The 25,985-nt window shown below is 54.4% G+C and overlaps 10 protein-coding genes across 10 annotated transcripts; 7 read left to right on the forward strand and 3 right to left on the reverse strand.

Moving 5' to 3' along the window:
- Nucleotides 1-112: 112 nt before the first annotated feature.
- EV422DRAFT_483138 (uncharacterized protein) lies at nt 113-912 on the reverse strand (the record flags this gene model as incomplete). The annotated part of the gene is made up of 2 exons (XM_053067332.1): nt 113-682; nt 760-912. Coding segments are annotated over 2 exons (723 nt in total), but the record flags the coding sequence as incomplete, so codon positions are not given.
- An 857-nt stretch (nt 913-1,769) lies between these two features.
- On the reverse strand, nt 1,770-3,226 carry EV422DRAFT_31925 (uncharacterized protein). Its single transcript, XM_053066263.1, has one exon. The coding sequence runs from the start codon at nt 2,746-2,748 to the stop codon at nt 1,873-1,875; it is 876 nt and encodes a 291-aa protein (XP_052930462.1). The 5' UTR covers nt 2,749-3,226; the 3' UTR covers nt 1,770-1,872.
- On the forward strand, nt 3,047-3,801 carry EV422DRAFT_31912 (uncharacterized protein). Its single transcript, XM_053066262.1, has one exon. It carries the CDS (start codon nt 3,345-3,347, stop codon nt 3,753-3,755), a length of 411 nt encoding a protein of 136 aa, XP_052930463.1. The 5' UTR covers nt 3,047-3,344; the 3' UTR covers nt 3,756-3,801.
- Nucleotides 3,802-4,205: 404 nt separating this feature from the next.
- Nucleotides 4,206-6,337, forward strand: EV422DRAFT_513067 (uncharacterized protein). The gene is made up of 2 exons (XM_053069128.1): nt 4,206-4,481; nt 4,623-6,337. Exons 1-2 carry the CDS (start codon nt 4,370-4,372, stop codon nt 6,176-6,178), a joined length of 1,668 nt encoding a protein of 555 aa, XP_052930464.1. The 5' UTR covers nt 4,206-4,369; the 3' UTR covers nt 6,179-6,337.
- An 8-nt stretch (nt 6,338-6,345) lies between these two features.
- On the reverse strand, nt 6,346-8,835 carry EV422DRAFT_513071 (uncharacterized protein). Its single transcript, XM_053069129.1, has 8 exons — nt 8,595-8,835; nt 7,973-8,437; nt 7,679-7,897; nt 7,475-7,591; nt 7,262-7,397; nt 6,963-7,190; nt 6,659-6,873; nt 6,346-6,573 (listed from the first exon to the last, which is right to left on the reverse strand). The coding sequence occupies exons 1-8, from the start codon at nt 8,660-8,662 to the stop codon at nt 6,474-6,476; spliced, it is 1,548 nt and encodes a 515-aa protein (XP_052930465.1). The 5' UTR covers nt 8,663-8,835; the 3' UTR covers nt 6,346-6,473.
- Nucleotides 8,836-10,658: 1,823 nt separating this feature from the next.
- On the forward strand, nt 10,659-12,726 carry EV422DRAFT_502907 (uncharacterized protein; the record flags this gene model as incomplete). Its single annotated transcript, XM_053068308.1, has 7 exons — nt 10,659-10,910; nt 11,124-11,405; nt 11,599-11,797; nt 11,862-11,940; nt 12,008-12,065; nt 12,112-12,372; nt 12,472-12,726. The coding sequence occupies 7 exons, from the start codon at nt 10,659-10,661 to the stop codon at nt 12,724-12,726; spliced, it is 1,386 nt and encodes a 461-aa protein (XP_052930466.1).
- An 841-nt stretch (nt 12,727-13,567) lies between these two features.
- EV422DRAFT_513088 (uncharacterized protein) lies at nt 13,568-17,712 on the forward strand. The gene is made up of 8 exons (XM_053069130.1): nt 13,568-13,978; nt 14,050-14,103; nt 14,170-15,714; nt 15,809-16,181; nt 16,246-16,425; nt 16,491-16,813; nt 16,889-17,316; nt 17,384-17,712. The coding sequence occupies exons 1-8, from the start codon at nt 13,686-13,688 to the stop codon at nt 17,539-17,541; spliced, it is 3,354 nt and encodes a 1,117-aa protein (XP_052930467.1). The 5' UTR covers nt 13,568-13,685; the 3' UTR covers nt 17,542-17,712.
- Nucleotides 17,713-17,944: 232 nt separating this feature from the next.
- EV422DRAFT_513091 (rab-GTPase-TBC domain-containing protein) lies at nt 17,945-20,075 on the forward strand. The gene is made up of 4 exons (XM_053069131.1): nt 17,945-18,761; nt 19,083-19,267; nt 19,340-19,430; nt 19,511-20,075. Exons 1-4 carry the CDS (start codon nt 18,110-18,112, stop codon nt 19,867-19,869), a joined length of 1,287 nt encoding a protein of 428 aa, XP_052930468.1. The 5' UTR covers nt 17,945-18,109; the 3' UTR covers nt 19,870-20,075.
- Nucleotides 20,076-21,319: 1,244 nt separating this feature from the next.
- EV422DRAFT_490429 (transmembrane amino acid transporter protein-domain-containing protein) lies at nt 21,320-22,764 on the forward strand (the record flags this gene model as incomplete). Its single annotated transcript, XM_053067465.1, has 2 exons — nt 21,320-22,099; nt 22,165-22,764. The coding sequence occupies 2 exons, from the start codon at nt 21,320-21,322 to the stop codon at nt 22,762-22,764; spliced, it is 1,380 nt and encodes a 459-aa protein (XP_052930469.1).
- Nucleotides 22,765-24,076: 1,312 nt separating this feature from the next.
- Nucleotides 24,077-25,941, forward strand: EV422DRAFT_616586 (WD40-repeat-containing domain protein). The gene is made up of 2 exons (XM_053073972.1): nt 24,077-25,491; nt 25,566-25,941. Exons 1-2 carry the CDS (start codon nt 24,133-24,135, stop codon nt 25,866-25,868), a joined length of 1,662 nt encoding a protein of 553 aa, XP_052930470.1. The 5' UTR covers nt 24,077-24,132; the 3' UTR covers nt 25,869-25,941.
- Nucleotides 25,942-25,985: the final 44 nt, after the last annotated feature.

The raw sequence follows: 25,985 nt of genomic DNA on the forward strand, positions 1-25,985 counted from the left end.
GCTCCCGGTCCTTGACGGCATCCTTCGCATCAACCGCTGCATCCTGCAGCTGCTTCACCGCCGACTCGGCAGCTTGCTGCGTCATCGCGGGCATGCCCGTGGTCTCCCCATGCCTCTCCAAGTCCGCAGCCCAGATCGCGGCTCCGACGGTCGACGTGGCTGTGAAGAAGACACCGACCACGGGAATGAGCTGCAACGCCAAAGCGACGACTCCGAACGCGGTGTATGCGGGTCCACGGGACTTCTGGAACTGCTCAACCTGCTGGGCGTTCCATCCCTTGAGTGCAAAGTAACGAGTGTGGAAGCTCGCTCCCATCTTCTTGCCGTTGATCACGAAGAAGGAGACGGGTCCGATGACGGGGATGAAGGTGAGAGGGAGGGTCATGAGGAACTGCAGCATTGCGGCGGGTGAGAACCGGTCCATGCGCTTGCGGATGGCCTTGGCGACGTGGGCGTGGGGGCCGGAGGGAGTCAAGCGGGTTTTGCCTTGGGCGACCAGATCTTTGTGGCCTTCGGCGGCGAGGACACGGTCGAACAGGTCGTCCTGGAGAGGACCGATGAAGATGGCCTTTACGACCACGTTGATCAGGAGCCATGATTCAACGAGGACCAGGACGATGGCGGCGGGGATGCCGAGGAATGGGGTGGCGATGAGAGAGAGGAAGGCCATTTGTGGGAGGAACTGTTGGTGGGATGAAAGGAAGGAGATCAGTATGAGAGTTTGCAACACCTCAAACTCAAAAACACGACGGTACTCACGGTAAAGAAGAACATCAGGGCGGTAATACCCAAGCTCGTCAGTGCACTCTTGGCGAGCACACCGGCGATGGGCTTGACGAGATCAGTGTGGTTGGCAAAGTAGAGCACGCCGCTGACAGGGTACATGTAAGCTCCCTGTACGGCCTTTTCGGCCGTCTTCACCTTCACGGCGACATCGTGCAAAGCGCGCTGTGGGTCGTGGACGGCTTCGGTGCCTCGTTGCTTGATGTTGCGCAGAGTGGCTGTTGCCGAGTCCGATGCAGATGGAGACATGTTTGCTTCGTATGTTGGGGTGTTTGAATCGCAAAGGATGAGGCAATATCTCGATACTTTTGGAAGAGGACGAACAAAGGGTCCTTCGTCCTTTTATATGCTGTCCCACATGCAAGACCAGGGACGTTTAGACATCCCATGAGGTCATTATTGGCTTGCGGTCATAAACAGGGGCGAAGGGTTCCCAGTCTCCCCCACACATCAAGTCTGCCCCACACATCACTTCGGTGCGCGCTCAACGTCCAGATCCAGTCCCTGCGATGTCATCATGATTCATGGTGCTCGATGTTCGAGTCCAGGATCCAAGTCCATGGCCGGCCAGCCCACAGGCCAACTCTTGATGAATTGAGCTCTGGGCGTCTTGGCTGGCCTTCTCTCGGCCAAGCCTCACACCGACTCGTACTTCTACGCGTCAGCGAGCTACGTCATTTGCGAGACAAACCTAAAAGCCATCTCTGCGGTGGGATCGGACAGAAGTTGTGACTCCAAGCTTCAAATTCAACCTTGGAACACCACTGGAATGTCGATAAGACTGCTGTCGGGACGAAGCCTTACAACATGAAGCAACTGCCCAAAGTCGTTGCGCGCACGTACTCCATATTTGTTGTAAGTCGAGTCCCGCTCCGTTTGGCATCACAGCCTTCGCGTCGGGAGTTTTAGGCCAAGGTTCTCAGGTTCCTTCAGGGTTGACGACATTAACGCACTTCGGATACACTGGGAATCGCCCTTCATGAACGACGGACAGACAGCGCTTTTCGACTTTCAATTGCTTGGCGCACGCAGGTGGCATCGCAAAGCCGCATCTTTGCGCGAAGTTGGAGCTCCGCCACTACCAATAGATCACTGGGAGCCAGTGCGAGGCACTCGCGGATATGGGTTGGGAACCCAAATTCGTTGCCGAATGCCCGCTGGCCAGGGAATAGCTGACCGTTCTGCACGCCTCACGCATAGCGGGACCCAACGCTTCGCTCGCGGCCACAGAGGTCGAGGAACAAACGAGCACTCAGCGAACTCCAAAAAAAAGGTCGATTGTAGCCGGTCTAACAGTGGCTCCTCGGCGTTTGGACTCTTGAGACTGGAAAATCTGAAGTTCATCCGAGGAGGCGGGAAGTTCAGGAATGGGACTCTCTTCGGAAAGTCACACGGGGGAAGTGGTCGTTTCATTTTCGCCTGTCTCTCCGTATCGCCGACAAATGGAAGGGCCCGAATCGAAAGTGAGAAGCTACGTGAAGCTGGAAAAGACAGAAAACTAAATGGCCAGAACCAGCTCCGGCGCAACTCGAAGATAATAACGGTGCATGAATGAATGGATTTTAACCCGTTTCCTACGCGCATCTCGACGGAGGTCGCGCACCAGTTGCACCTGTGCAAGCCGCGAAGTCGTCCCAGGGACCTCACCGAGTGTCCCAGCAGACTAACTTGCCTTCGACGCGGAGATCGACCTTGCCGTTTTTGACCTGCGCAGAAACGGGTTTGAGAAATGGAAAGGCTAATACTTACCAGTGGAAGGGGCAATGAGGAACGTGCGTTCGAGATTGGTATGGTCAGTACGAGCGAGAGGGGAAGCTCGAGGGACAAAGCAGAAAAGGAAAGGAAAAGTGCACTGTGGTCAGAACCAGCCTGTGTAGACCGATGAAACCGGCCAATGCCCCAAAAAAACCGTTTCGCCATATTCTCCCAGTTCTGTATTAGTCGGAATACAGTACATACATACATCCCACTTCTGACTCCATCCCAGGTCCGCCATCCTCCAGTCTCCACCCAGGTCTCCACCGTCTACTCTTCCTCGTCGCTCCTGTAACTCCGACGCTCTCGTCATCCCATCTCCACGGAGTCTACGGAGATATGAGCTACCAGAATAGCAGGTATGCGATACACACCCACGCTTATAGTTGCACCTGCTCACCAGCGCGGCCGCATTACAGTAGTATCATTGCAGATACGCCGGCAAGACGTGTCCTAGCCATCACATATCACGATCACCGACAGTATGTGATGCCCGCTTCTAGAACTAGAACCGTTCTGGCCAAAAAGACGAGCTAGTTAACGTTGCTTTGCATCATACCAGGAGCGTTGCAGTGTCCACCGGTAATGGGTTAGTTCTTGCCGGTGGGCAGGCGCAGACATCGGAGAGTTCTAGTAGGCTGGCTGACCAACCCGCGCGTGCACCGAGTTCACAGGCCAGTGACCGGACTGCTTCTGTGCGTTCAAGCCCGGGAAGCCCAGGACTGCACTTAATTCGTGGCTCTGTCCGTGAACGATTACGGGCGCAAAAACAATTAGTCTCGGAGACGGTGGACCTTGGCTTCCTGATGGACTGCACGTGTTCAATGCGCCCTCAGCTGTCGGCTGTTACAGAACAGATTAGAGCCATCGTAGATGAAACGCTCCAATCGTACCCTGGATGGACGGTGAAGGTTGGGTTTGCGGGCTATTTTGATCACAAAAGTGCTGGGGAGTACGAACGAAATCGTCTTCCCTTCACACTGGACTTTACAACCGATGTGGAAGGGTTCAAGGAGGCCATCAACACGATCGTGGTGCAGGATGGCTACGATTACGCCGAAGATGTGCTTGCGGGCCTAGAAGGCGCTGCCAGTCACTTGAACTGGAACAGCAAAGTACGGCTTTTGATACACTTTGGTGATGCACCTCCTCATGGGCAAATATATCTCATCTGCACATTCTGTTTGCCCTCAGTGTATATGTATTTGGTACGTTAGTGATCTTTGTTTGCAGAATATCAGTATCGCAACATCGACAAGTTTCCGAATGCAGATCCTGAGGGACGACTGGGTAAACATCTCATCACCCTATTAGCGGAGAAGAAGAGAGTGGAACTTCACTATCCCCGGAGCGGCACCCCAGATGACCAACTTGTTCCGACAGCGGTATACTGAGGCGAATGGAAAACACTTCGAGGTGCTGAGCATGGACGCGGTGCCGGAGCACTTCGTAGGCCAGATCGTCGAGATGGTAACGACCTCAATCAGGCGGGAAGTGCCTTCTTGACTGCCCTCGGATAGCGGCCGTAAAGGTTGTTCTATCGGAAAACCTATCATTTTTCGGTTAGCGATATCGAATGGTTGGAGTCTATTAGACTTCATGGTTAGAAGAGAATTAATTCACTCACACCACATATATGAGAATTGGCCATTTTGAAACATTGAAAACCGAAGGGCGACGGGCGACGCCTGGGGAGTCGGGGACGCGCAAGAGGCCGCACTGCTGGCCATCACACAACAATGCAACCGGCTTCCATCACTTTCCACTTACCCCATCCTCAAACGTCATTGCCCCCGGGGACAAACGAAATCATCTCCCTCTCGTAGCTCTCATGTCAAAAGAAATATCCCAGAAACACGAGGAGCAACCCACGTTCGCCCCGTCAGTCGCGCAAAGCATGCCCGCCCTCGGAAAAGAGGACCACTTGGTTCACGGCCACAAAGGTAAGGTCCTGCTAGGGGCTCGCGGAGAATCTGAGGGTGTCCCATCGCCATAGCGGACCGTACGAGCCGTACGCGTTGGGAGTGTCATGTCGCGATGAGATGGACTGATCGCTGACATACGGTGGTCTTGTTCCAATATAGAACTTTCAAACACACAGTTGCAGCAGGAAATGGGGAAGGACAACGGGGATGGTGAGTCGAGGCAGGAAGAACCAACAGTGGATGCTCCCGCAGAGACCAATGGCAATAAAGCGGAAGCCAGCGGGACACCGGTACCGAACATAGCTTCCGACGACGCACCCGTGCATACCACAGAGGCATCCCCATCCGCAGCTGCCATCCCATCCGTACAGGCCGCCATCTCCTCCCCACCCTCCTCCGCCCCCGCTGCCCCTCCACCAGCAGCTGCCATCGATACATCCTACCGCCTCAAACGCATCACCTACCTAGACCCGCGCACCAACATCCCCCGCCAACTGCAAATCCTCACCCAAAACGCCAACGGCCCTTGTCCCCTCATTGCGCTCTGCAACGTCCTGCTCCTCCGCGGGGACATTGAGATCAACGGAACGAGGTCAGAGGTGGATTTCGAGTACATCGCCCAGTTGATCGGAGAGTGGGTCATGTGTCGGTTACCGGATACATCACCCACAGCCAACGGGCCGCCGGAGATGTCCACCGAGACACCCGGAGAATCAACAGCTGCATCTCCATCAACCCCCCGCGCAACCGACTTCTCCCAAAACCTCACCGACGTCTTACACCTCATCCCCACTCTCCAAAAAGGCCTCGACGTGAACGTCCGCTTCGACACCCCCTTTGCATTCGAAGTCACGCCCGCTTTACTTATCTTTGATCTGTTCCGCATCACCCTGTGCCACGGGTGGACAGTCGACCCGCAGGACGAGGAGACGTACCGTGTCGTCGTGGGCGAGTGTGGGAGCTATAACGCGGTTGTGGAGAGGATTGTAGCTGGGGATGCTGTTGCTGATGGGAAGGGGGATAATACAAACTCACCCGCACCCGCACCCGCCCCACCCACCCCAGAAACCCTCCACACTGCCCTCGTCTGCCAATCCTTCCTCACCTCCACGGCTTCCCAACTCACCTACCACGGCCTCCAATCCCTCACGGACTCCCTCCCGCCCAATTCCCTCAGCGTGCTTTTCCGCAACAACCACTTTGCAACCCTCTACAAGCGTGTTCACCCGCCGCCTGTGCTGGGGAAGGGAAAAGCCAAGGATGAAGGGAATGGCGAACCGCAGACGACGGCCCTGTATACACTCATCACCGACCAGGGCTTTGCGGACGTGGACGGCGCGGTGTGGGAGACGATGGATGCCGTGGATGGGGATTCGGCGTTCCTGGATGGGTTCTTCCAGCCGTTTCATCATACGCAACATGCCGGTCACGTACCACTGCAACAGGGGGAGGATGGTGTGGCTGATGGTGGTGGTGGGGAGGGGAACGCGGATTTGGCGCTGGCGATGGCGTTGCAGAGGGAGGAGGATGAGGCGGCTGCTAGCAGTCAACAGTTCCAACAGCAACAGCAACAAGCACAGCAACGGCAGCGGCAGGATGGGAGTCAGCGGAAGGGGCAGAGTCAGGCAAAGGCGCAGGGGAGGGGTGGGAAGCAGCAGGAGGCGCCGAAGCATGCGGGGCAGGCGGGGAAGAAGGATAAGTGTTCGGTTATGTGATAGGCGAAGATACCTCCCGTCAGTATTGCGGCACAAGGTGCGCTGAACTGTACATAATGCAAACTGCCCTCAATCTTTCTCAGGAAAAAAGCCCCTACTCCATCAAACGGAATCTAATGTGGACACTTGTTATCTGCATATATTCTAAGCATATATATACAGTATATACCCGAAAGACCAAAAGCGTCCGTCTCTTCCTCGACCGCTCGTCTGCTGTGCGGCCAATGTCCCCTACACCATGCTAGAAGAGTTCAAGTCTGCCATCTCTGCCTTCTGTACACCGCACTCAACCCACCTACTTCCCCACCGGCCCCGCGTCCCCTTCTAGATCTATCCCCACAGGCGCCTGCACGACAGTAGTCCACCCTTTTCGTCGATGTCCCTTCACATCCCACCTGCAGAGAAAAAGTAAGCCAGTCAGTCAGTCCCCCACTTCCTCACGGCCCCGGCCCCCCCAAAAAAACAAAACAGAAAACTCACAAACTCAACATCCTCTCCCCTTCCAAATTCCTCCTCTTCCCCTCCCCACTCCCATCCTTGTCAACCGCCCCATACACAGCCTGTGGGAGGAGTGTTTCGATCACCTTGTAGATGAATTCTGGTTTTTGTTCTGTTAATTGAGTGGTGATGCAGGGCTTGATGAAATCAAACTCGCAGTCGGGTGAACGTTGGTGGCGGAGTTCGACGTCGCCCGGCTGGTGCGTAACAAAACGAACCCAAATGTTCACAGACACATATCAATTGTGGAAGATCATACATCCATACACACACGACAGAGACGCACCTTCTCCTCCCTCCTCAAAATCAAACACGTCACTTTACTCCGTCTAAAATACCGTCCGGGGCCTCTCGCAATCTCATTATTGCGTTCGCGTTTGATCCACGCGAAATTCTCCACGTAGCGGAAGCCCCATTTCCGCGTTGCGGTCGTGATGATGTGGGGTGTCAGCTCCTTTTCTGCCCAGATGAAGAGGAAACCCGTCGGTAGGAGGGCGGGGATGGGGAGGGTGCTCTGTGGTGGGGGAGGGGGGTTCATCGTTCGAATCAGGGTTCCAAGCGCAACAGCCTCACACCCCAACTTACGAATTCCTCAACACTAATCTTCCCCGGCGTGGGTTCCTCCCCCGGCAACAAAAACGGGGGATCCATATGGATGACCTGGAACCTGTTTCCAAGCTGCTTGTAGTCGAACCCGAGGATGTCGGGGTGTTCAAAGTACCTTTCAGAGCAAATATTCGATGAGGCTTCTTCCCGGGATGCATCTTAGTGCGAATTGAAGTTGCCTGAAGTGCTTACCTGCTGCCAGGCACGTCTACGACCGGCGGCACGTACGGAGCGATCAGCTTGACCCATGAGCGAGGGATGGGTGCTGGGGGGATACGGACGTATGTTGGCAGAGTTGGGTCGACCGTGCTGTCAATGCAATCGACAACACGTGTCAGCAACAGCTGTGAGAAACACCATGCCCTAGTACCCGTACACTCCTCGTCTCCAACTCACCAAACCCGTTTCTTCATCACAAAGAAATTCCCATGCCGGTCCTGCATCTGCACCTGCATCACCTTGTACCGCGCAATCAGACTCTCCCTATCCACCGCTCGTGACCGCGATCCGCCGCCGCCGCCACCAGCACCGGCCACACGACGAACTGCTCTGCGCGCCGGTGCGCCAAACTCCTCGTCGTCCCAGAATTCGTCTTCCGACGCTATATGTTCCTCGCTGCCAAAAGAATAATGTGAGTCATTCCGATGCGGCCCAGCCATCAAGCCGAACGACAATCTGAACACAACTCACTCAATCTCCCCACCCCACTCCTCATCTTCCCCCCCCTCAATCTCCATCCTCCACAGCTCCATATCATCCAGTTCCTCCACATCCACATTCATCGCCGCCTGGCGCACCGTGAACCCCGACGTGCGCTTGAACAGTTCCTCCAGCTGCTCCTGCGTGAAGGAGGTTGATGTCGAGTCCGTGTTTGTCGCGTGTAGTTGCATCTGGTGAATGTCGTCGGTGGTTAAGACGGGGGACGAGGTGCTCGTGGTCGGGTCGGTATCCATGGGCGTTGGAGCCGCGTCGGGGGTGGTGGTGGTAAGGGGAGTCGAGGAAGAGGAGGAAGGAACTTGCGGGGTCGTCGTTGAGACGGTTGAACTGGAGCCTTGGGCGGATAACTCCATCTGCATGCGTTCGAGCTCCTGGAACTTTTGCATGATGGCTTCGACGGACTCGCCATCCTCTGCGTAGCCGACATACCAGGCGGAGCTGGGAGATGTGGAAGAATTCCAAAAGAGTCTGTTAGTGACGTTGGAAATGGCCTCAAGGAGCCCAGACCGCCCCTCCAGTCGTCGGCGCCCCTCCTGTGCTTGGCCGCATGCCATCGGTAGTTCATCTCAACCATTCCCTCGCCCATTGTACATACCTGATATCAGCAGCAGCGGGGGCGGAAGTATAGCTCTTGCGCTTCCGAGTGCTTCTGCGGGACGACATGGCGAAGGGACTAAAGACGGAGCACTGTTTCCTGGGTTTGTTCAAAAGGGCAAGTGGAGTGTTGGGTGGGAATAACACCAAATGCCTTGGGAACGGAAGTGAGGTTGTGTGCTGTGCGAAACGGGGAGGAAGGAGCAACGAGGGGAGACGCGCAGGCCGTGTCCGCCTGGCTGGACATGCACTGGTTCGCACAACTAGGGATGAATCCCAACCTTCGCTTATACATGTACGCCCGGCTTGGTAGGGACTGTACAGTACTCGAGAGAGTACTCTTCAAGCTCATTCGAGAACCTAATGCACTGGGGAGCGCTCTTCTGGTCGGTGCCAGGCGGATCGTCTTCCCATACATCTTCGCGCTTTAATTCTCCCTCGTTTTGGATGCGATGTACATACAGCCGCTGAATGCACACCCAATCTCATTCCTTGGATCAGGTAGGCCACACTAATCCAGCATGGAACAGCCAAAGGTAATGAAACGCTAATGAAAGCGTTCTAGCGAGCGTTTAAGATCAGTGTGCGTCAAGTACCGCGTTCAACTGGAGACGTAACGCAGATCGTGTTCTCCAGATCCAGGCATTCGCCGATGTAATGGGCCCAACCAGGCATCCCCTGTGGTCTCCTACAGGAGACACCCAGGAGGTGGTGTGTTTGTTCACTTGGATCTCTCGACTCATGAACTAGGGTTCTCCTCCTCGCTTCTCTCCTCGCGCCTTATGTAACGCGCGGCAAGAACGCGTTCCCTGTTTTCCTGACCTCCCAAAACTTAAAAACAAACCGGCGAACAGGCCAAGTACTGTATGTCGCAGGACTTCGAGGAGCCTTCGGGGTAGTCGCGGAGGATCTGCTTCCCCTGGTGGAAGATCTGATAATGGACATAGAGATGAGGACGAGGGAGAAGATGAGGAAGAAGACGACAATATGGACGTTGACACCGGCGCACCAGGTAACTCTGCTGCTGCTGTCCCCAAAAGGATACGTACATACAGATAGCGCACTGAGATCCTACGGGTCATTTCCGTCACTCCACCGAGGCGCACACGGAAAAGACATCACGACCGGCGTACCCTTATCAAAACACATATACATATGTAAAGCTAAGCGAAGTACAAATCAGAATCAGCGTTCCAATCGTTCTAAAGTCTCCGCAAACCCACGGATGCGTCCCGCGACATCGAGACCCTCCTCCCGCAGCTGCAACAATCGTTCCACACGTTTTGCCAGCTTCTCGTTAACTTGAACAGAGGTCCCGAGGCGATTGGAGTCGTCGCCTCGGTCGGACGACGTGGTTGCGTGTGCATCCTCAGACCCTCGCCAAACAATCTCAACTATGCCGTCGCATGCATCAAAGTCCACGTACATGCGGTAGTCTGCATTCACAAAGACTCCACCCTGACAGGCAAATCCATCCGCCTTGCTCTTCAGCTTGCCTGTATTGTCGGAGACTGGGAACCAGATTCCGTATGTGAATTTTGATTTATTGTTATCACGGTGGAATTTATTGGCAAAGTCATCCCATGTCGCAGTGATGTTGCTGGCGAAGGAGTCGTCTGCAGCTAGGTCCCCAAACTCCACTTGTGAAATAGTAGGCACGCGTAGTTCCTTTGCCCGCTTTTTGATGCGGGACAAGATGTAAGGCGAAAGCTCATTGAGAAAGTAGATGTAATGCGCCTCGATCTTTGGTAACTCAGCTTGTAAGGCGGCCCACTTCTCCACGCTGACGGAATCCTTTTTTTTCGGTTGATAGAATGAGTGAGTGGGTAGGGCTGGGGGCGAGAATGCAGATCCCATTACCTTGAAGAGGACGGAAGTACTGTTAGGTGATGCCTGCAGCGGTTATGCCTGCAGCTTTTATGCCTGCAGCCAGGGAGTCCGCGACTCGCGAGGCACTTGAATGTGAAAACACTGTTGGGAACATTGTTTGTTTGTGCGGTAAGCGTGCGCCTTCGAGCAGTCGCAAACGCAAGTCTCGCAAGTGGCTCCGCGTTTGGTCCGCAAAATGAGCAGCCATAAGATCAACAGCAACAGCGGCACGAGCACCCCACCGCGAGGACGACACTCAGGCTCTACACCAAACATCACCGTCCGGCCGCTGTCGGTCTCGCCACCACCAATACGACGAGCCGACGGCGGCCGCGGCAAAGGATCGGACGCACAAGGGGGAGAGGGAGATCAAGATGGTGATGTCACCGTCAAGGTTGTTGAGGTTTCGGTGACTAGCAAGGTCGCCGTGTACCATATTCAAGTTGAGGTGGGTGGTGATACAGGAATAACATGATGGCCTGCTGGAAAGGGTTTGGCCCGTTTGGGCGTGGCGCACTAGGTAGTGGGAAGGTTGTTGCACCAGGAACTTCACATCCCGACTACGATTTGTGGGCACGGTGTGCAAGAGGAAGCTTCTTGAATAACGTCGATGAAGGGTCGCTTACGCTTGATGTTTCATCTCCATGTCTATCACACCTAGACAACGCATCCATATTATGCACGCCCCAAATTCACTTGCACCCGACTGTCCGTGGAGATCGATCGGCTCTATGCCTACCTCACCAACACCTACCCACAATACATCCCTCACATCCCGCCGCCATCGTCACTATTATGGATGGAGTACGACGATTACAAGTGGGCGGTCGACGAGAGAGAGAAGATAAGAACGAGGATGACGGAGTTTTTGCAGGGCTGTTTGGATGTCGGCTGCATGAGGGCGGATGATACTGTGAGATTGTTCTTGGAAAGTGATTTTGAGGTGAGTCGCAGACGGGAGTGTGCTTTGGTAGCGGTACGGCAAGGGGTCGGTTGTGGACCCGTCTAGTTAGTGAACAATGGCTCAAGCTCTGCCATCCCTGTGACTGCACGGTCTGTGGCAACGACGGGACTCTGTCTCCTTTGCTACCTACTTTATTGAGAATTGCAACTCTGCTGACCCATTTCATCTCCAGTTTGTCTCCCCAAATACCAACACAAACAAAAAACCGACAACTTCCTCGTCATCCTCACGCAGCCTCCGTCCATTCGGTGGCGGCGCGGTGAAGGAAGTCGACGTGTTCTTCGACAACGCTAAGGCCGCTGTCAGCGGAATGGAGGCGGCGCTGGCGGCCGTGGCGCGCACTGTCGAAAGGACGGGGCGAAATGGGAAGGGTATGTTAAGGCCAGGGCGCCAGAGTCAAGGGTTACTGAACGTCTCTGATGGAATGACACGTAGATCTGAGCAAGGCGTCCGGAGAGATCGGAACGCAGCTGACGGCCGCTGCATCTTCAAATGAGGACAGGGCGCTCGCCAGGTAAGCGGCGTTTGGAAGTAGATTCTATGCGCACAGGCTGCCCGGTACCCGTGATTAACTCCTGTAGAGCATTCAAATGCGTCGGCAAAGCTTTCCTCGTCCACGAGAGACTCCAATCCGATCACGTACGTTATGTCTCTATCTCATTTGTTTATGCACTCGTTGCGAAAGATTCGATCCGCTCACGATTCTTTCATCGCATTTCCGCAACAGGCGACCCTCCTCCTCCATCCGCAGACAGACGAATGGAAGCGGCTCACGCAGCAGACCAGTCAAGCGCAGCAGGCTTTGCAACATCGTCTTGACATCTTACAGGACTATGAGAACGCATGTAAAGCAACGCAAAAGAAGTTGGTAGCCATGGACAGGTTACGAGGCGCGAGTAAGATTGCGCAGGAGAAGGTTGATGTTTCTTTGAAGGACCTGACAGTGGTATGATTTGTGAATGCGAAATTACTTGAGGGAGGTTCATTGAGGATCTGCATCACTCATGGTCTTTTCTGTACTGGAAACGATACTTCCTCAATGTAGACGAAGCAAGTCGAGCAAGAAATTCGTACACAGCTGCGATCAACCACCGACACACTAAAAGCTCGATTCCCCGCCTACGCCCAGCAGCAGGACCGCGAGATTGCGATGAGAGTGGACGAACATGTCGCTCACCAAAAGAGAGCCGCCAAGAAGGTCCTGGATCTTTGGAAAGGCGCCCTAGCGGACTTGGGTGGTTCGGCGGGGACACCGCTGGGTGGGTCGTCGGGAAACCTGGGGTCACCGTTGGTGAAGTGATAGTTTAGCAGCACATTACTTTTCCCCCGCGTCACTCCCTTCCCTCCCTTTGCGTCGCCATCCTCGTCATCCCCAACACGAGGCAGGTCGATATAAATCTTCACACTCTTCCCTCGTTTCGCGTCGCGGTCTGCAGAGTCGGCGTTTGGTCGTTTTGGTGGGTTGGTGGTGGAGGAGGAGGATGCTGAGCGGGGTGGCGGGAGAGCTGCGAATAGGTTTCAGGATGGTTGTGGTGGAAGTGCGTTCGTTTGGCGTGAGGATGGAGGAGGGAGGTTTGCGAAGAGGGAGGGTGGTGGTTTTGACGAGGATGGTTGCTGTTGTTGTTGTGGTAACTCAGGAGTGGGGATATAGCTGGCTTCTGACTCTGAGTCTGAGTCGGCTGAAGAGGAGCCGTAGTCTAGGGGGACGAGGGACATGTTGACGAATGCTACCGCACAACAGCTCAGCGCTCACATACGTTTGCGCCGTTGCCAGGCAGCTGCTCAACTGTACCATCCCCCATCTTTGAACCCCCTGCGTTTTGTGAATATGGACACAGACCCCCAACAATTGTAGTACATAATGTGCGCAAGAGGCTGTTCTTCGAAATTGTCTCATTACTTTCTTTATTGTTACAACAAAAACAAACAAAAACACTAATCCAAGGAAACCTGAGCTTCATCATTGTGGAATCCCGCAAACTCCTCATCGCCCTCCTCCGCTGTAACTCCAGAACGGTTCCATTCCTGCACGGTAATGTTACGGTGGTTAATGATGACCTTCCCTATGTCGCAGAGCACATACGTTTCCCTGGCGGCAGCAGTAAGCCGCTCAGTGTGATGGGGAAGGTGTCCGAAAATGCACGCGTCTCCTTGTTTTTGGCTACGCGTTCGTCCGATTGAATCTTCCTCGCCTCCTTCCCCTTCCCCAAGTAAAGACCCCTACGGAAAGGGCAAGTTCATACCTTCAACCGACGCACGATGATCAGCGCTGCTACTCCGGAACCGCTCCAGGAGGGCAGCAGCCCCTTTGCGGGAGCCAAAAGCCTCGGGTCAATTACGGAGGCCATGCCGCTGTTGGCCCCATCGGCCGAGGAGCTGTTGCCCTCAAAAGATGTCGCTGCTGGGACCGAAGCTGATTCGCCCGAGGATATGCAACTTACCCAAGTTCCGGGCGATACCGCTTCCGGCCCTCTTTCGCTGTTGAGAGAGGAACAGCTTTTGCAGCTGCGTGACTTTCAGGAAACTCGGGAGCTACTAAAAGATATGCAGAGGTGGGCTCTTGAACTCGCTTCTTGGTAGTTTTCGATCTACGAAAAGTGGACTGATGGTCTTTCTCAAGCAGCAAGCGCATGGGCCTGCAGTTTATACGTGAGCAGCTTGCCGAATCTTTGCAGAGGTACTGTGCTGAGCGCATCAACGTGAAGAAATTTCTGTGCCGCATCCCAACGTCTTCTTTTTCCAGCCGTGAACTGGATGTATTGAGAACCTTAGGAAATATCACCGGCGACGGGGAGGAGGATGATCTGCGCGACATCCTGCAACATCTACAGGAGAACAGGGAGCACAGCACTGAGCAAGTCCAGAATAACTCAGGTCCTGCCTCCGCTCGAAGTCCTGGAAGTGTTTCGCCTACCGCCGGGTACCCCTTTACACCCCTGGGGACCAATCGTGAGAGCATCGATGGGAGTGCATCACGCCAGCCCAAGCGACAGGAGTACGCATACACAAGGTTAGACTCCAAGCCCAGCTCCGTCCAAGCTGAAGAGCCCGACTCGAGAAGCGAATCTAGTAACCAAGTCTTGGGAGATTTCTCACCCTTCGAAAGAGAGCAAGCTGTCGAACAGCTTTCTCAGACTTCACCAGTGGATGATCTGTACCTGAAGTCCGAGTTTAGCTTCATGGAGCAGCGCGAGGAGATTCAAAAGCTACAGCATCATCTGCTGATGCTTCAGGAGTATAAGAAGCTCCTCGAGGCGCAAAGCCAAGCGGTTGCTCAGAACGCGGCCAGGGGTCCGACAGCAATCTTCAATTCTACAGCAGCCGCATCTGAACGCACCAAAGCAAGTACAAACCCATTCAATGGCATGTTTGGCGGGGAGACAGAAAGGCAGCAGCCACCTCGAAGGGCAGTTAACACGGAGGATCTGATCGGACGTCTCGTTGATTGTTCAGTTCGCGAACGGTTGGAGCAGGCATCCACGGATGACAAGTTCAGGGAGTCGCTGCAACTAACGGTCCGGCCCGACGAACGCGGTCAGCAACAGCGAAACGCGTCGCAGAATGTCTCCATCGGATATCAACCCTCTGTTGTCCGCAATACCGATGGAATGCGGGCGTTTGAAAACCAAAGCCGTGAAGATGCCGACCACATCGAACATGGGATGGAGGATCTGCTTTCCCAGATGGAAGTGATCAAACGAGCTGCCGCATTTGCTACCGGTGAGCAGAAGCAGCAGATGATTGCCCTTCTGGACCGTCTGCAGCATCAGATGAGTGAACTGCAGGCCGTGAAGGGCAAAGTCGACTTTCTGCGACAAGCTGTTGGGGATCAGATGCAAACTGGGGCTCTGCCCGCGATGGAGTATCCACGTATTCAGGCAGGGGCAGCACCTGAAACCGCGAAGCCGCAAGAAACTCATCAGCAGCCAGCATTCGCTTCGCGCAGCCTGAGTCTTCCCGGCATTGCGTCGATCCAAACTCGCACCCGTCAACAATTCAGAGAAAGCATCACTTCGCGAAGCCCTCCCCGCAGCACGTCGCCTGCCGGAAGGCAGACCCAGCGTTTGGCAGAACGACCTCAGAAAAGCACCAAACGCTCCTACCCGACCGGAAGCACCGCACGTCCAGAACATGAGACCGCAGCATGGGTCGAGAGCGCCAAAGTGGATGAGATTGATATTCGCACGATGATTGAGAAGAGGGCTGAGCGGCATTTGTCGAAGCGGCGTCAGAGCAATACTAAGCGAAGCAGGAATCTCGTGGACCGTGATGCTAGCAGATTGCAAGGGTGCGTACCACCGTGAAGCACGTGATCCCGGCTTTGCCAATCGATCCTTCCATCGCTTTCATGGCTGCCATCTCCTGATCCTTTCTTCTTCTAGGCTCTTTGAACAATCCAAAGACAAGCTCTACGACTCTGCAGCTGACCTTATCTCCAAACAAGGCACTGAGCCCTACTTCTTGCTCCAGCTGTTCAGAAACGCGGCGAAACTGAGCACCTCCTATGCCCGTCAGAAGCTGCTGATGTCACTGGATGAATTGGCCGAGCAATGCATTGATAATAATGAAAAGGATTCAGACAGCGTGGCGAGCGAAGTGGACGTCAATGATGGAGACGACGGGGTTTCAAGCGGGAGCGAGGCTTCGTCAAGGTGGCGTGACAGGACATCGAACCGAGCTCCCAGTCTTGACTTTTCTCGCTCCGGTCCGCACACCGTCCTCTCGAGCTCGAAGGAACACCGAAGGAGAGACAGGGTGGGTTCATTTTATTATATGTCAGAATCTGACGAGTCACCATCCTCACACAAATAGTTTGCAGTCAATGGCCCCATCTCCTTCACGCAATGTCGGTCAACAATCACCCGAGAAAGTGAACATGGAAGGCTCTATGCCGTCTTTGGAATGGGAGCGTCAGAATCCCGTTCCTGCAATGAGCTGGCCGTCAGGAAAGAATGGGTCAGAAGTAAATGGTCTACACCAATTGGAGGCCCTCATTCAGGTACGACATACAATATCATCACACCTTCAGTCTATAAAGATGACCGGATTCATCTTGAATAACAGGACAAGCTTGTTCGACAAATATCCCGTATCCCTGAAATGCACTTCACACCTGCGCACCTTAAGGGCGTCAAAGTCGCCGTGCTCGATTCTCTCAACGAGCATCCTGCGGTCCACCGTCTTGAAAACGGCGGATTGAACGAGCTTGTTGGAGGGATCTTGGACGGAAGTCTCAACAAATACGCGGGGAAGGATGTAGTTGACTTTGGTGGACTGATGATTGAGGAGATGAGAGATGTGGCTGGCTATGTCCTTGGAGTCACAGAAGAGGAAGTGGAACGCAGCGAGAAGCGAGTGTGGGATGGTGTACTTGACGAGTTTCGCGAGTAAGTCATGAGCGAGGACCGTGTCCACAGCTCAATCTTTTCCCGTAGTGCTGATTGATCGTGGTCGCTATCCAGATGCGTCAAGTCCGGACGATTGCCCGAAGCGGACGAGCTTAACCGCTCAACTACCTCCACCATTCACAAGTCATCCGGACAAGTAAACACCGAAGCCTACCCAGGCTACCACAACGGCAAAGACTGTCCGGGCGACTGCGACTGGGACCACGACGCCTTGGATGACCTCGTGAGCCGGCTCGGCCCCAAACATGAGTGGGGCGCCATGATGGAGGCGATTGCGCGCACCCGCGTGGATTGGGAAACGGCGGATGTTGACAGCGAGGATGAGAGGCAGGATGATGAGGATTATGCGAGGGCTGTGGAGCGGGCGATTGGGAAGAATGTGGATGAGGCTGTGAGCAACAGTGACGAGAAGTATAACGGGGCGGGTGGACATGATGATGCTTTGGACGAACAGGCGATGGAGCAGCAGGGTCTGGGTCTAGGTACGTGGTTTTTGCCGGCGCGCCTTCTCTGATAACATACTCATTCGGACACCTCACCCCTTGGTAGACGCGGAGACATTGATACCGAGCGAATCGTCCCCTAGCCTTCCGGCAGGCAGCGTGTCATCGTCAGACAGTAGTGTTGAGGACGAAACCGAGAACAACACTGCGTTCGGGGACGACGACGAGGGTTCAATCACCCCGACCGCTACGTCCGCCGCCTAGAATGCCTCAAGTACTGACAGTATCTGGGATGGGATTGACGTCGTGAACTGGACAGACAATCCGTTCCACTCGTGTTTGTCTTTCTGTAGTTGCTTGTTTGAGTAATTCTGTACAGGAAATGTTTGGGAGATGTATGATTTTCATATAAATAATAAGATTGCCGTTCTTCCCTCTGTAGTACTGTATAAGGACACATTTACAGTGTTTCATGCCAGCTGCTATCGTACCATGGGATCGAGCTGGCATGCTCATGATGTTCGCTACGCACCCTCAGCGCCCCTCTTTCCGCTCCCAGGAGGGAGCGATATCACAGCCATAGAGCAATAATGGGCAATAATACAGGAATACGCGTCCAGATACGCGTCGCCGACTTGCTCTCACTTCCCACCTTCAACTTGCCCCCCTTGAACCCCCCTACACGACAGACAATGCTTGCTTGCCCGCCGGCTGAGCGCTGCGGAAAGACAGACTTCCTTGCGAAACACAGAACGACAGACAACAGAAGTGCCAAATCCAGCTTCCCTTGGGAACGTACAGTATAAGGTGCAGCAGGCAAAGGGACGCCGGGATGCTGTCGCAAACTTCCTCCCCACAGCGCAAATCAGCATGGACCCGTATATCCTCAAGACGCAGTGGTGCTGCTGCTGGGAAAACCCCCGCTACCCCAACCACCCCAACAACCACCACGACAACAACCGTAGCCTTCGGAACCACAGTAACCTCCCCAAGCCGCCCACCCACCGGCCGTCCCTCCACCACAACCCCATCCTCCCGCGAAGGCCGCTCAAGCACCCCTCACCACCACCACACTCCCACTCCCACGACCACCACCTCCTCCTTACATGCCCACTCCACCCGCGCAAAATACGAACACCTCCTCGCAACCCGCAACACAACAGACGCAGACCTCCGTGACAACCTCCGTAAACTCCGCCGCCTAATCCTCTCTGATGGTCTGCCGAGTGACGCGTCAGATGCGCCCAACTCCGTGCTTGATTGTTCGCTTCGTGGGAGGGTCTGGAAGGTCTTGCTTGGGATCTATCGACTATCTGCGACGGAGTATACAAGTTTGGTGGAAAGAGGGCCTGCGTCAAGCGTGGTTTATGAAAAGATCAAGAATGACACGTTTAGGACCTTGGCGACGGATAAGAGGTTTCTCGCGAAAGTGGATGAACATATGATTTCGAGGGTGCTCAATGCGTTTGTCAATAAGATGATGGGTAGGTGGGCGTCCGAGGGGAGCGATGAGGGGAGCGAGGGGAGCGACGAGCGAAGCGAGCGATGGTGGTTGTCTGCGGCGGGAAAAAGGAAGTGCGGCCGCGAGCGACAAAGGCGCGAGGCTCTCCTAGTCATGGCTCTTAGCGAGCCTCAGCGAGCGTCAGATCTTTGCGAGCGAAGCGAGCTTAGCCACCAGAGCCCAACCTCCTCGTCGCCCAATCAATCATCCATCCTTCCATCCCAACCAACCAACCTTCGCTTCGCTCATCCAACCACCGGATCGCTTCGCTAACAAATTATGCACTTCCTCTTAATCATCACAGACGTCCCACCATCACGCCTGCTGAACCTGACCTACACCTACGTGCAAGGCATGAACGTGCTCGCCGCGCCGTTCCTATACGTCATGCCTGAACTCGACGCGTTCTACACATTCACCGCCTTTGTGCAGAACGCGTGCCCGCTGTACGTCCAGCCGGCGCTTGAGGGCGTGCACTGTGGTTTGCGCGTAAGTCTAGAGTTCTCGTAACTTATGCCGTCCATCGCGACGGAACTCAAAGATTTGCTGTTGTATCTACAGCTCCTCGACAAATGCTTCCAAGTCTGCGACCCCATCCTTTACCGCTACCTCAAATCCAAAAAACTCACCGCAAAGCTCTACGCCTTCCCCTGTAAGCCCCTTCCCGCCGTTTCCCACTCCTCACTTTCCCACCACTAACCCCCCTCCCCCCCCCCCCCCTCTCATCCACAGCAGTCTTAACCTTCTCCGCTTGCACCCCACCCCTCCCCCCCGTCCTCCACCTCTGGGACTTCCTCCTTGCGCACGGCCCACACCTCAACCTCCTCTGCATCATCGCCCAGCTCCTCCTCATCCGATCCGAGTTACTGGCCTCACCGCAGCCGATGAAACTTTTGAGGACGTTTCCGGAGATTGATGCGAAGCGGGTTGTGCAAGTTACGGTGGGGCTGGTGGCGAGGTTGCCCGAGGATTTGTATGATATGCTGGTGAGGCATCCGTTCGATGCGGGCATTTATGATGTTGTTATGGGGGAGGTGGGGGAGGACGGGGGGGAGGCGGGTGAGGGGGGAATGGAGTGGGCGGAGGCGTGATGGATGGGGTGTACGATAGGAGTTGACGGATGCCAGTGGCACATGAGCGTTTATCGTATACATTCTATGTACATGGAGAGATATCTTCGAATGCGAACTAAATTTCGACCTATGTACCATGTCGAATGTACATTAACAACTGTGCGATTGTCGCTTGATGCCTACATATATGCTACGAACTTCTTTCTCCCAAAGGCCGTTCTCAGTCACTGACCTGCGCAATCCGATTTACGTGCGTACAGTAGGCTGCCAGATATCAGGTTACGACGCCCCAAGGACACATCATTCCGAGCATAGCCACCGGCTCAAGTTGCCGACCCCCATGCAAATCCTTGAGCACGACCGCTAGCCCAGGGCAGGACTGACAGCTGGCCGGTGACTTCTGGGGTTGCACAGGGAGGCTCAACAACCCGTCGTAACCTGATATCTGGCAGCCTACTGTACAGTCATCGGACATTAAGCTGTGCACCCCCTCTAATTGAAATCAATATCGATTACTCACGTGATTTGGCGTTCCCGCAGTCGCTGATTTATTTCAGGGGGATGCACAGCTTTTTGTCCGTTGACTGTAGTGGTCGAGTAAAACGCGACGAGAAATGGTACCTCCGACAGGATGTTTCCGCCAAAACCAGAGGCGTGTTGACGACTCGGAGACGCGGGGTTCAAAAAGTCTGCGTCTCATACTTTCGGGGCTCACAACACCAAGACCAATCGAGAACACAGGGTGGACTGGTTGTACGGTCTGTTTGGGCCTGCATTGATCTAGTTAAACGACGTCAGGAGTCGCCGAACAACGCTGAGAACCTTGTCCCGTGAAGCACGAGACTTGAGAGGAATTGTTCAATAACTAATTTGGAGAGAAGGGATGTCGGCAGAACCAAGCCCAGGGAGGGTCGGTGACACATCCGATCAGTCCTTCGACGCGCAAGCGGCGTCGTCGGTCTCGCCTGCCAACGATGTGACGGTGAGACCTCGCCCGCTCCGCACGAGCACAACGCCTCGACGACGTTCAACATGTGTGCTTGTCAGCACACCAGAAGATTTCGACGACTCTGTCGAAGAAGTGGCGACATTTGGGGGCCGCGATAAGCAAACGTCACGGAAAGGTGGACAACATGCGTTTGACGCCACATTCGGTAGCTGGTCATCGGCGCTGGATGCCGGAACAGATACCCCTTCGAACATATTGAGAGCCGGCCAGTCTGCCGTGGACATGGGAAATCCGGGCGATGGGAGAGCGTCGCCGCAGATAACAAACGGTCGGGTTCGATCTGCACAGAGGTCTGAAACACCACAAAGTGGGTACACACCTTCGGAAGTGTCTGCCATAGGCGAGGAGGTAGATCCACCAGAGATCATCGAGGACGATGTCAATGTGACCGAGAGAACTCCGCTTCTTTCTGGAGGAGATTCGCCGATCGCACCGGCCGCCACACCACATTCGAAAAACATGCACACTGTGTTGAACAGCGTGAATCTGTTAAGCGGGGTGGGAATGCTATCACTTCCGTACGCAATGTCATTATGCGGATGGGTGGTAGGAATATCGCTTCTCCTCTTCTTCCCAATCCTCGCGTCAACAACGGCGAAACTGCTGATTCAATGCATGGAGGTCCGGACCACGACTCTACCCGGCCCAGCAGGCGGCGCCGCGTCATACACACCCAAGAAATCCATGTCCTACGGAGATGCAGCTGAAACCGCGTTCGGGCCGCGGGCAAGACGATTTATCGATGTCGTTTATCAGCTTGAGCTGATGGCAGCTTGCGTTGCGTTTGTGATCCTCGCTTCGGATTCCGTTCATGCTTTATACCCCGATATACCATTGCTCGCCGTCAAAGTAGCTGTAGCGGCCGTCGTTCTCCTCACGACGTTCATCAAATCCGTTAAAGTACTCAGCTACGGGAGCGCCATAGGCATCCTCTGCACCATCAACCTCCTTATTATCATTCTGTTTGACGGAACCTCGACGTACGAAACCCCAGGGAGTCTATGGAATCCCGCGCAAACGGAAATGTGGCCGCGGAGCTGGAACAGAGTCGCGTTGGCAATCGGGATGATGTTTGTCGGGTTCGATGGCCATGCCGTATTTCCGGCGATCTATCGGGACATGAGGACACCCGAGAGCTTTGCCAAGTGTATCAACCTTACCTACGTCGTTGTCACCGTGCTGTATCTGACTGTGGCGGTCGCTGGGTACTTGATGTTTGGGAACTCCATTCTACCGGAGGTGAGCACCACTTGGGCCGAGCGCGTTATGGAGCATTTGACTGATATCATCCTGTCCCGCAATAGATCACACAAAACCTTCCTCTGATCCCAGGCTACAATCCGGCAAGCACGAACTGGACGATCTACCTGATCGCTTTGAACCCAATCGCCAAATATGCTCTATGTCTCCGCCCAGTCCACACATCCTTGGAAATTCGCCTCGCATCCAAGAAGCACGCTTCAACTATTGACGAAGAGGAAGTCATCCCACCATCCCCACCACCGCCGTACTCAGAATCCGTCACCCCGGCGGTCTCGTCTCCACCAACGCCGCCCTTCCTCCCTCGCACACAACCTCCATACCGTCCCCCTCAACCACCAGTTTCGCCACATACATCTACGACCGCGTCGTATTTCCACGCAATCCTGATCCGCTCATCCCTTACGCTGATCATTCTCGCCATCGCGATCCTCTTCCCGCACTTCCACGACGTCATGGCTACCTTGGGATCCCTCTTCTCGGGCTTTGTCGCCGTGATGTTTCCGTGTGCTGCTTTCGGGAAGTTGTATTGGAGAGATAGGGAGTTGCATAGAGGGATAAGAGTCACGGTTGTGGCTGGCTTGACGGTGGGTGTGATTATCATTGTGGGTGGGCTTTCAGGTGTGGTGTGGGGACCTGGTTAGGAGGTTCTCGTGTGGGAATACCTGTGTTCGTAAATAGTCACTAGCATCCGAGTTTTTATAGGAAGCGTTGGTTATGCTGTGTATTTTTCTTCGTGCTCACGAATCCATGTGTATAATGTCGGCGCATGGAGACTGGTTTAACAGTAGCTTGACTGGTCAATGTATATGGTAGCACGTTGAGAAGATACTTGTTCCGAGACGGAGGCAAAAATCGGACTCGAACCAGCGCAGGGACAATGCTGGTGCAAGACCATTTTTTCTGATGACATTCATGAGGGAAGTGAACTCCGCACATTCCCTTTTCATCTCTATTGAGACGCATGGTATTTCATGTCATTCACATCATGGCGTAATCAGGACTGAAGTCAGAGTTGCACAAGGCTTGTGGTTTCTTCCTTTAGAGGGTCTTAAGCTCTTCAGAAACACGGACCAATGTGTATCATCACTCCCCAGCCTTGCCAAACAATAACCATCGTGCGAAGGACCATCAGATGCCAAGAGACGTTGCGAAGTCCAGCAGTGTACCCGAAGAGGGTGTAATGTGGGATTGACGACAGCTCCAGCATCTGAATCGCATCTGGAAGCGATGGTTACCGTCCGGATGCTGCTATCGAGGATGGTGCAGCAACCCTATAGTCGTTCACACGGAATATCGCCTATAAAAAAACAGACTTGGTCAGCCACATGGACTTAATAAAGGGAGTATCTCAATGTATGGTCCAGTCCAGGCCATCAGTGAATTGTAGTTTATAAGAGCCAACACGAATGTTCTGGGAATCAAGTATCCTCATAGGCGGGGTAGATTGCATCGCACATGGGTAGGTTGATGAAAACTTACCATCTTCCTCAGCGAGCCGTTGAGATACTTTCCGACATAGTGGTGACAGTTTCGAAACACGGAACACCTTCGAGTTGAAGAGAGAGAAAGAGTGAGCTTCATTGATGAGATGAAAAAAAGACAAGGGCAAGTAGGCACAAGCTAGGAACTTCTCAACGATCTTGGTGTAAAGGTGTGTCCACATCCCCTCCGAAAAGAGTCGGGATTCGAGAATGTTTCTCATCATCGAAGTTCCCAGCCTACGCCCTTGTTTATCTTCAGACACTTGCTGATACATACCTTGAGACAGCGTTGTCCACTCCGACTCACTCCCTGCTGCGGATTGGGTTGGGAGCACACAGTCGGGTATGGAAGGCACCTGCTTTTATACCCTGAGGAGTTGCAGAAAAACGCTCGACGATCACGTGACCGTGGCTCTCGCGTTCCTTCGCCTTTTCCCTTGCTTTTGCTTCCCTCTTGTTCACAGCATTTGACATTTTGGACTCGGAACTTCAGCACACACCAACTTCGGCCGCAGACCGTCCTCCACAATGATATCTTCACTCCTCTGGGTGCGCAAAGGCGCTGCTCAAGAAAAGCCCGACAAGTTCAAGCTGACCGAGGAGGAGTTCTCTAAAGTCGCCGAAAAAATCGGTGCCCGTCTCGACGACGCCCGTGAGGACTTGCAGGTTGCCGGAAAAGGCAGCGATAACGACGATGAAGACGAAATGGCCGTAGACGAGCCCACCGATGCCGAAAAAGCTGCGGCGGCCAACGGCGAGGATGACGAGCTTGCTGAGTACAATCTTGACAACTACGACGACGACTCGGAGGAGGAGAAGGAGGCCGACGGGTTGGAGTCTGTCAATATCCCTCTGTTCAGCAAGATCCAAGGGTTGACCTTCCACGGCTCGAATGAGGAGGACCCATACGTGTCTGTGCAGGACGATGTGGATGAGGAGGAGGAGATGAACGAAATGACGATTCTTCCAGGCGACAACTTGCTGCTGGCAGCAAAGACCGAAGACGATATCTCGCATTTGGAGGTGTATGTCTACGAAGAGGTGGAGGACAACCTGTATGTGCATCACGACATCATGCTGCCGAGCTTTCCGCTGTGTTTGGAGTGGATGGATTTCAGGGTGGGGTCCAAGAAGGATTTGGGGACGCCGGGGAACTACGTTGCTATCGGTACCTTCGATCCAGAGGTGGAGATTTGGGATTTGGATACCGTAGATGCGGTCTACCCAGAATGTGTTCTCGGTGAGAGCAGCTCGGCGTCGCAGTCTTTATCATCGGGAGACGGAGGCAAGAAGAAGAAGAAGAAGTTTGGGCCAGGACGGACAGCCAAATCCGCGAACCCGTACACCCACGTCGATGCCGTCATGGCCATCTCGTGGAACAGCAAAGCACGTAACCTGATCGCCACCGGATCTGCAGACACCACCGTAAAGCTGTGGGACCTCGGCGGTTCATCAACCGCCAAGGCCGTCCGCTCCTTCTCTCAACATAAAGACAAGGTCCAAGCCGTCGCATGGAACCCCGCGGAACCCACCGTGCTCCTAACAGGAGGATATGACAAGCGCTGCTGTGCGTTCGATTCCCGCGCGCCCAACGCCGTCACGGAGTTCAAGCTGCGTGCGGATGTCGAGTGCGTCAAATGGGACCCCTGGCACTCGGAGAGGTTTTTCGTAAGCACCGAAGACGGGTTGGTGCAGTGCTTCGATGCGAGGAATAATGCCTCGCAGGCTGTGTTCACCCTGCATGCGCACGATGCCGCTGTGTCTGCAATGGACATTTCGTCGCAAGTGGAGGGTCTGTTGGTCACGGGTTCGACGGATAAGATGGTCAAAGTGTGGAATATCAAGGAGTCGAGGCCAAGCTGTCTGGTGTCCAGGGATTTGGATCTGGTAAGCGTCGCCTGTTTGTCTTTTGCATTCGCTTATTTCCGAGAGAAGCTAACACTTTTCCCTATGATCATAAGGGCCGCGTTTTCGCAACAACATTCTCCCCGGACGCCCCATACACCATCGCCGCAGCCGGCAGCAAAGGCAAAGTTCTTGTATGGAATCTCGAAAACAACGCCGGCGTTCGTCGTGCCTTCAACGCAAAGCGATCAGACGCGGAGGCAGAGGTCGCCGCGCCACCGAGAAAAGAGATCACGGGTGTAGAGTCGGACGGGGAGGGCGAGGAGGATGAGGACGAGGAGGAGGGTGTGCCGATGGAGGGCGGGGAGGGGATGGAGGTCGATGATGACGAGGAGGAGAGCGATGAGGATCACGTTTGAGGCTTTCGGCGGTCAATATGCGTAGAACCCACGTAGTTTAGTGATCAATAGGCGTAGGGTCGCGAGCATGTGTTAGCCGTCGTCCTTGAGTAGGACTCATTTTGTATTTATTCCACA

Source organism: Fimicolochytrium jonesii (assembly GCF_025526975.1).
Source record: "Fimicolochytrium jonesii strain JEL569 chromosome Unknown EV422scaffold_1, whole genome shotgun sequence".
In the NCBI taxonomy this organism is placed as follows: Eukaryota; Fungi; Chytridiomycota; class Chytridiomycetes; order Spizellomycetales; family Powellomycetaceae; genus Fimicolochytrium; species Fimicolochytrium jonesii.

What these genes read in the sequence shown, in the direction of transcription:
- EV422DRAFT_31925 (XM_053066263.1), bottom strand. Translation starts at nt 2,748, where the DNA reads ATGTATGTATGTACTGTATTCCGACTAATACAGAACTGGGAGAATATG.
- EV422DRAFT_31912 (XM_053066262.1), top strand. Translation starts at nt 3,345, where the DNA reads ATGGACTGCACGTGTTCAATGCGCCCTCAGCTGTCGGCTGTTACAGAA.
- EV422DRAFT_513067 (XM_053069128.1), top strand. Translation starts at nt 4,370, where the DNA reads ATGTCAAAAGAAATATCCCAGAAACACGAGGAGCAACCCACGTTCGCC. An exon ending in CTTGGTTCACGGCCACAAAG is followed by an intron (nt 4,482 to 4,622) that starts GTAAGGTCCTGC and finishes GTTCCAATATAG; the next exon opens with AACTTTCAAACACACAGTTG.
- EV422DRAFT_513071 (XM_053069129.1), bottom strand. Translation starts at nt 8,662, where the DNA reads ATGTCGTCCCGCAGAAGCACTCGGAAGCGCAAGAGCTATACTTCCGCC. An exon ending in GTGATGAAGAAACGGGTTTG is followed by an intron (nt 7,592 to 7,678) that starts GTGAGTTGGAGA and finishes TTGCATTGACAG; the next exon opens with CACGGTCGACCCAACTCTGC. An exon ending in TTTTGAGGAGGGAGGAGAAG is followed by an intron (nt 6,874 to 6,962) that starts GTGCGTCTCTGT and finishes GTTACGCACCAG; the next exon opens with CCGGGCGACGTCGAACTCCG.
- EV422DRAFT_513088 (XM_053069130.1), top strand. Translation starts at nt 13,686, where the DNA reads ATGATCAGCGCTGCTACTCCGGAACCGCTCCAGGAGGGCAGCAGCCCC. An exon ending in CTACTAAAAGATATGCAGAG is followed by an intron (nt 13,979 to 14,049) that starts GTGGGCTCTTGA and finishes TTTCTCAAGCAG; the next exon opens with CAAGCGCATGGGCCTGCAGT. An exon ending in GTACTTGACGAGTTTCGCGA is followed by an intron (nt 16,814 to 16,888) that starts GTAAGTCATGAG and finishes GTCGCTATCCAG; the next exon opens with ATGCGTCAAGTCCGGACGAT.
- EV422DRAFT_513091 (XM_053069131.1), top strand. Translation starts at nt 18,110, where the DNA reads ATGCTGTCGCAAACTTCCTCCCCACAGCGCAAATCAGCATGGACCCGT. An exon ending in GCGTGCACTGTGGTTTGCGC is followed by an intron (nt 19,268 to 19,339) that starts GTAAGTCTAGAG and finishes TTGTATCTACAG; the next exon opens with CTCCTCGACAAATGCTTCCA. An exon ending in AAAGCTCTACGCCTTCCCCT is followed by an intron (nt 19,431 to 19,510) that starts GTAAGCCCCTTC and finishes TCTCATCCACAG; the next exon opens with CAGTCTTAACCTTCTCCGCT.
- EV422DRAFT_616586 (XM_053073972.1), top strand. Translation starts at nt 24,133, where the DNA reads ATGATATCTTCACTCCTCTGGGTGCGCAAAGGCGCTGCTCAAGAAAAG. An exon ending in TGTCCAGGGATTTGGATCTG is followed by an intron (nt 25,492 to 25,565) that starts GTAAGCGTCGCC and finishes TATGATCATAAG; the next exon opens with GGCCGCGTTTTCGCAACAAC.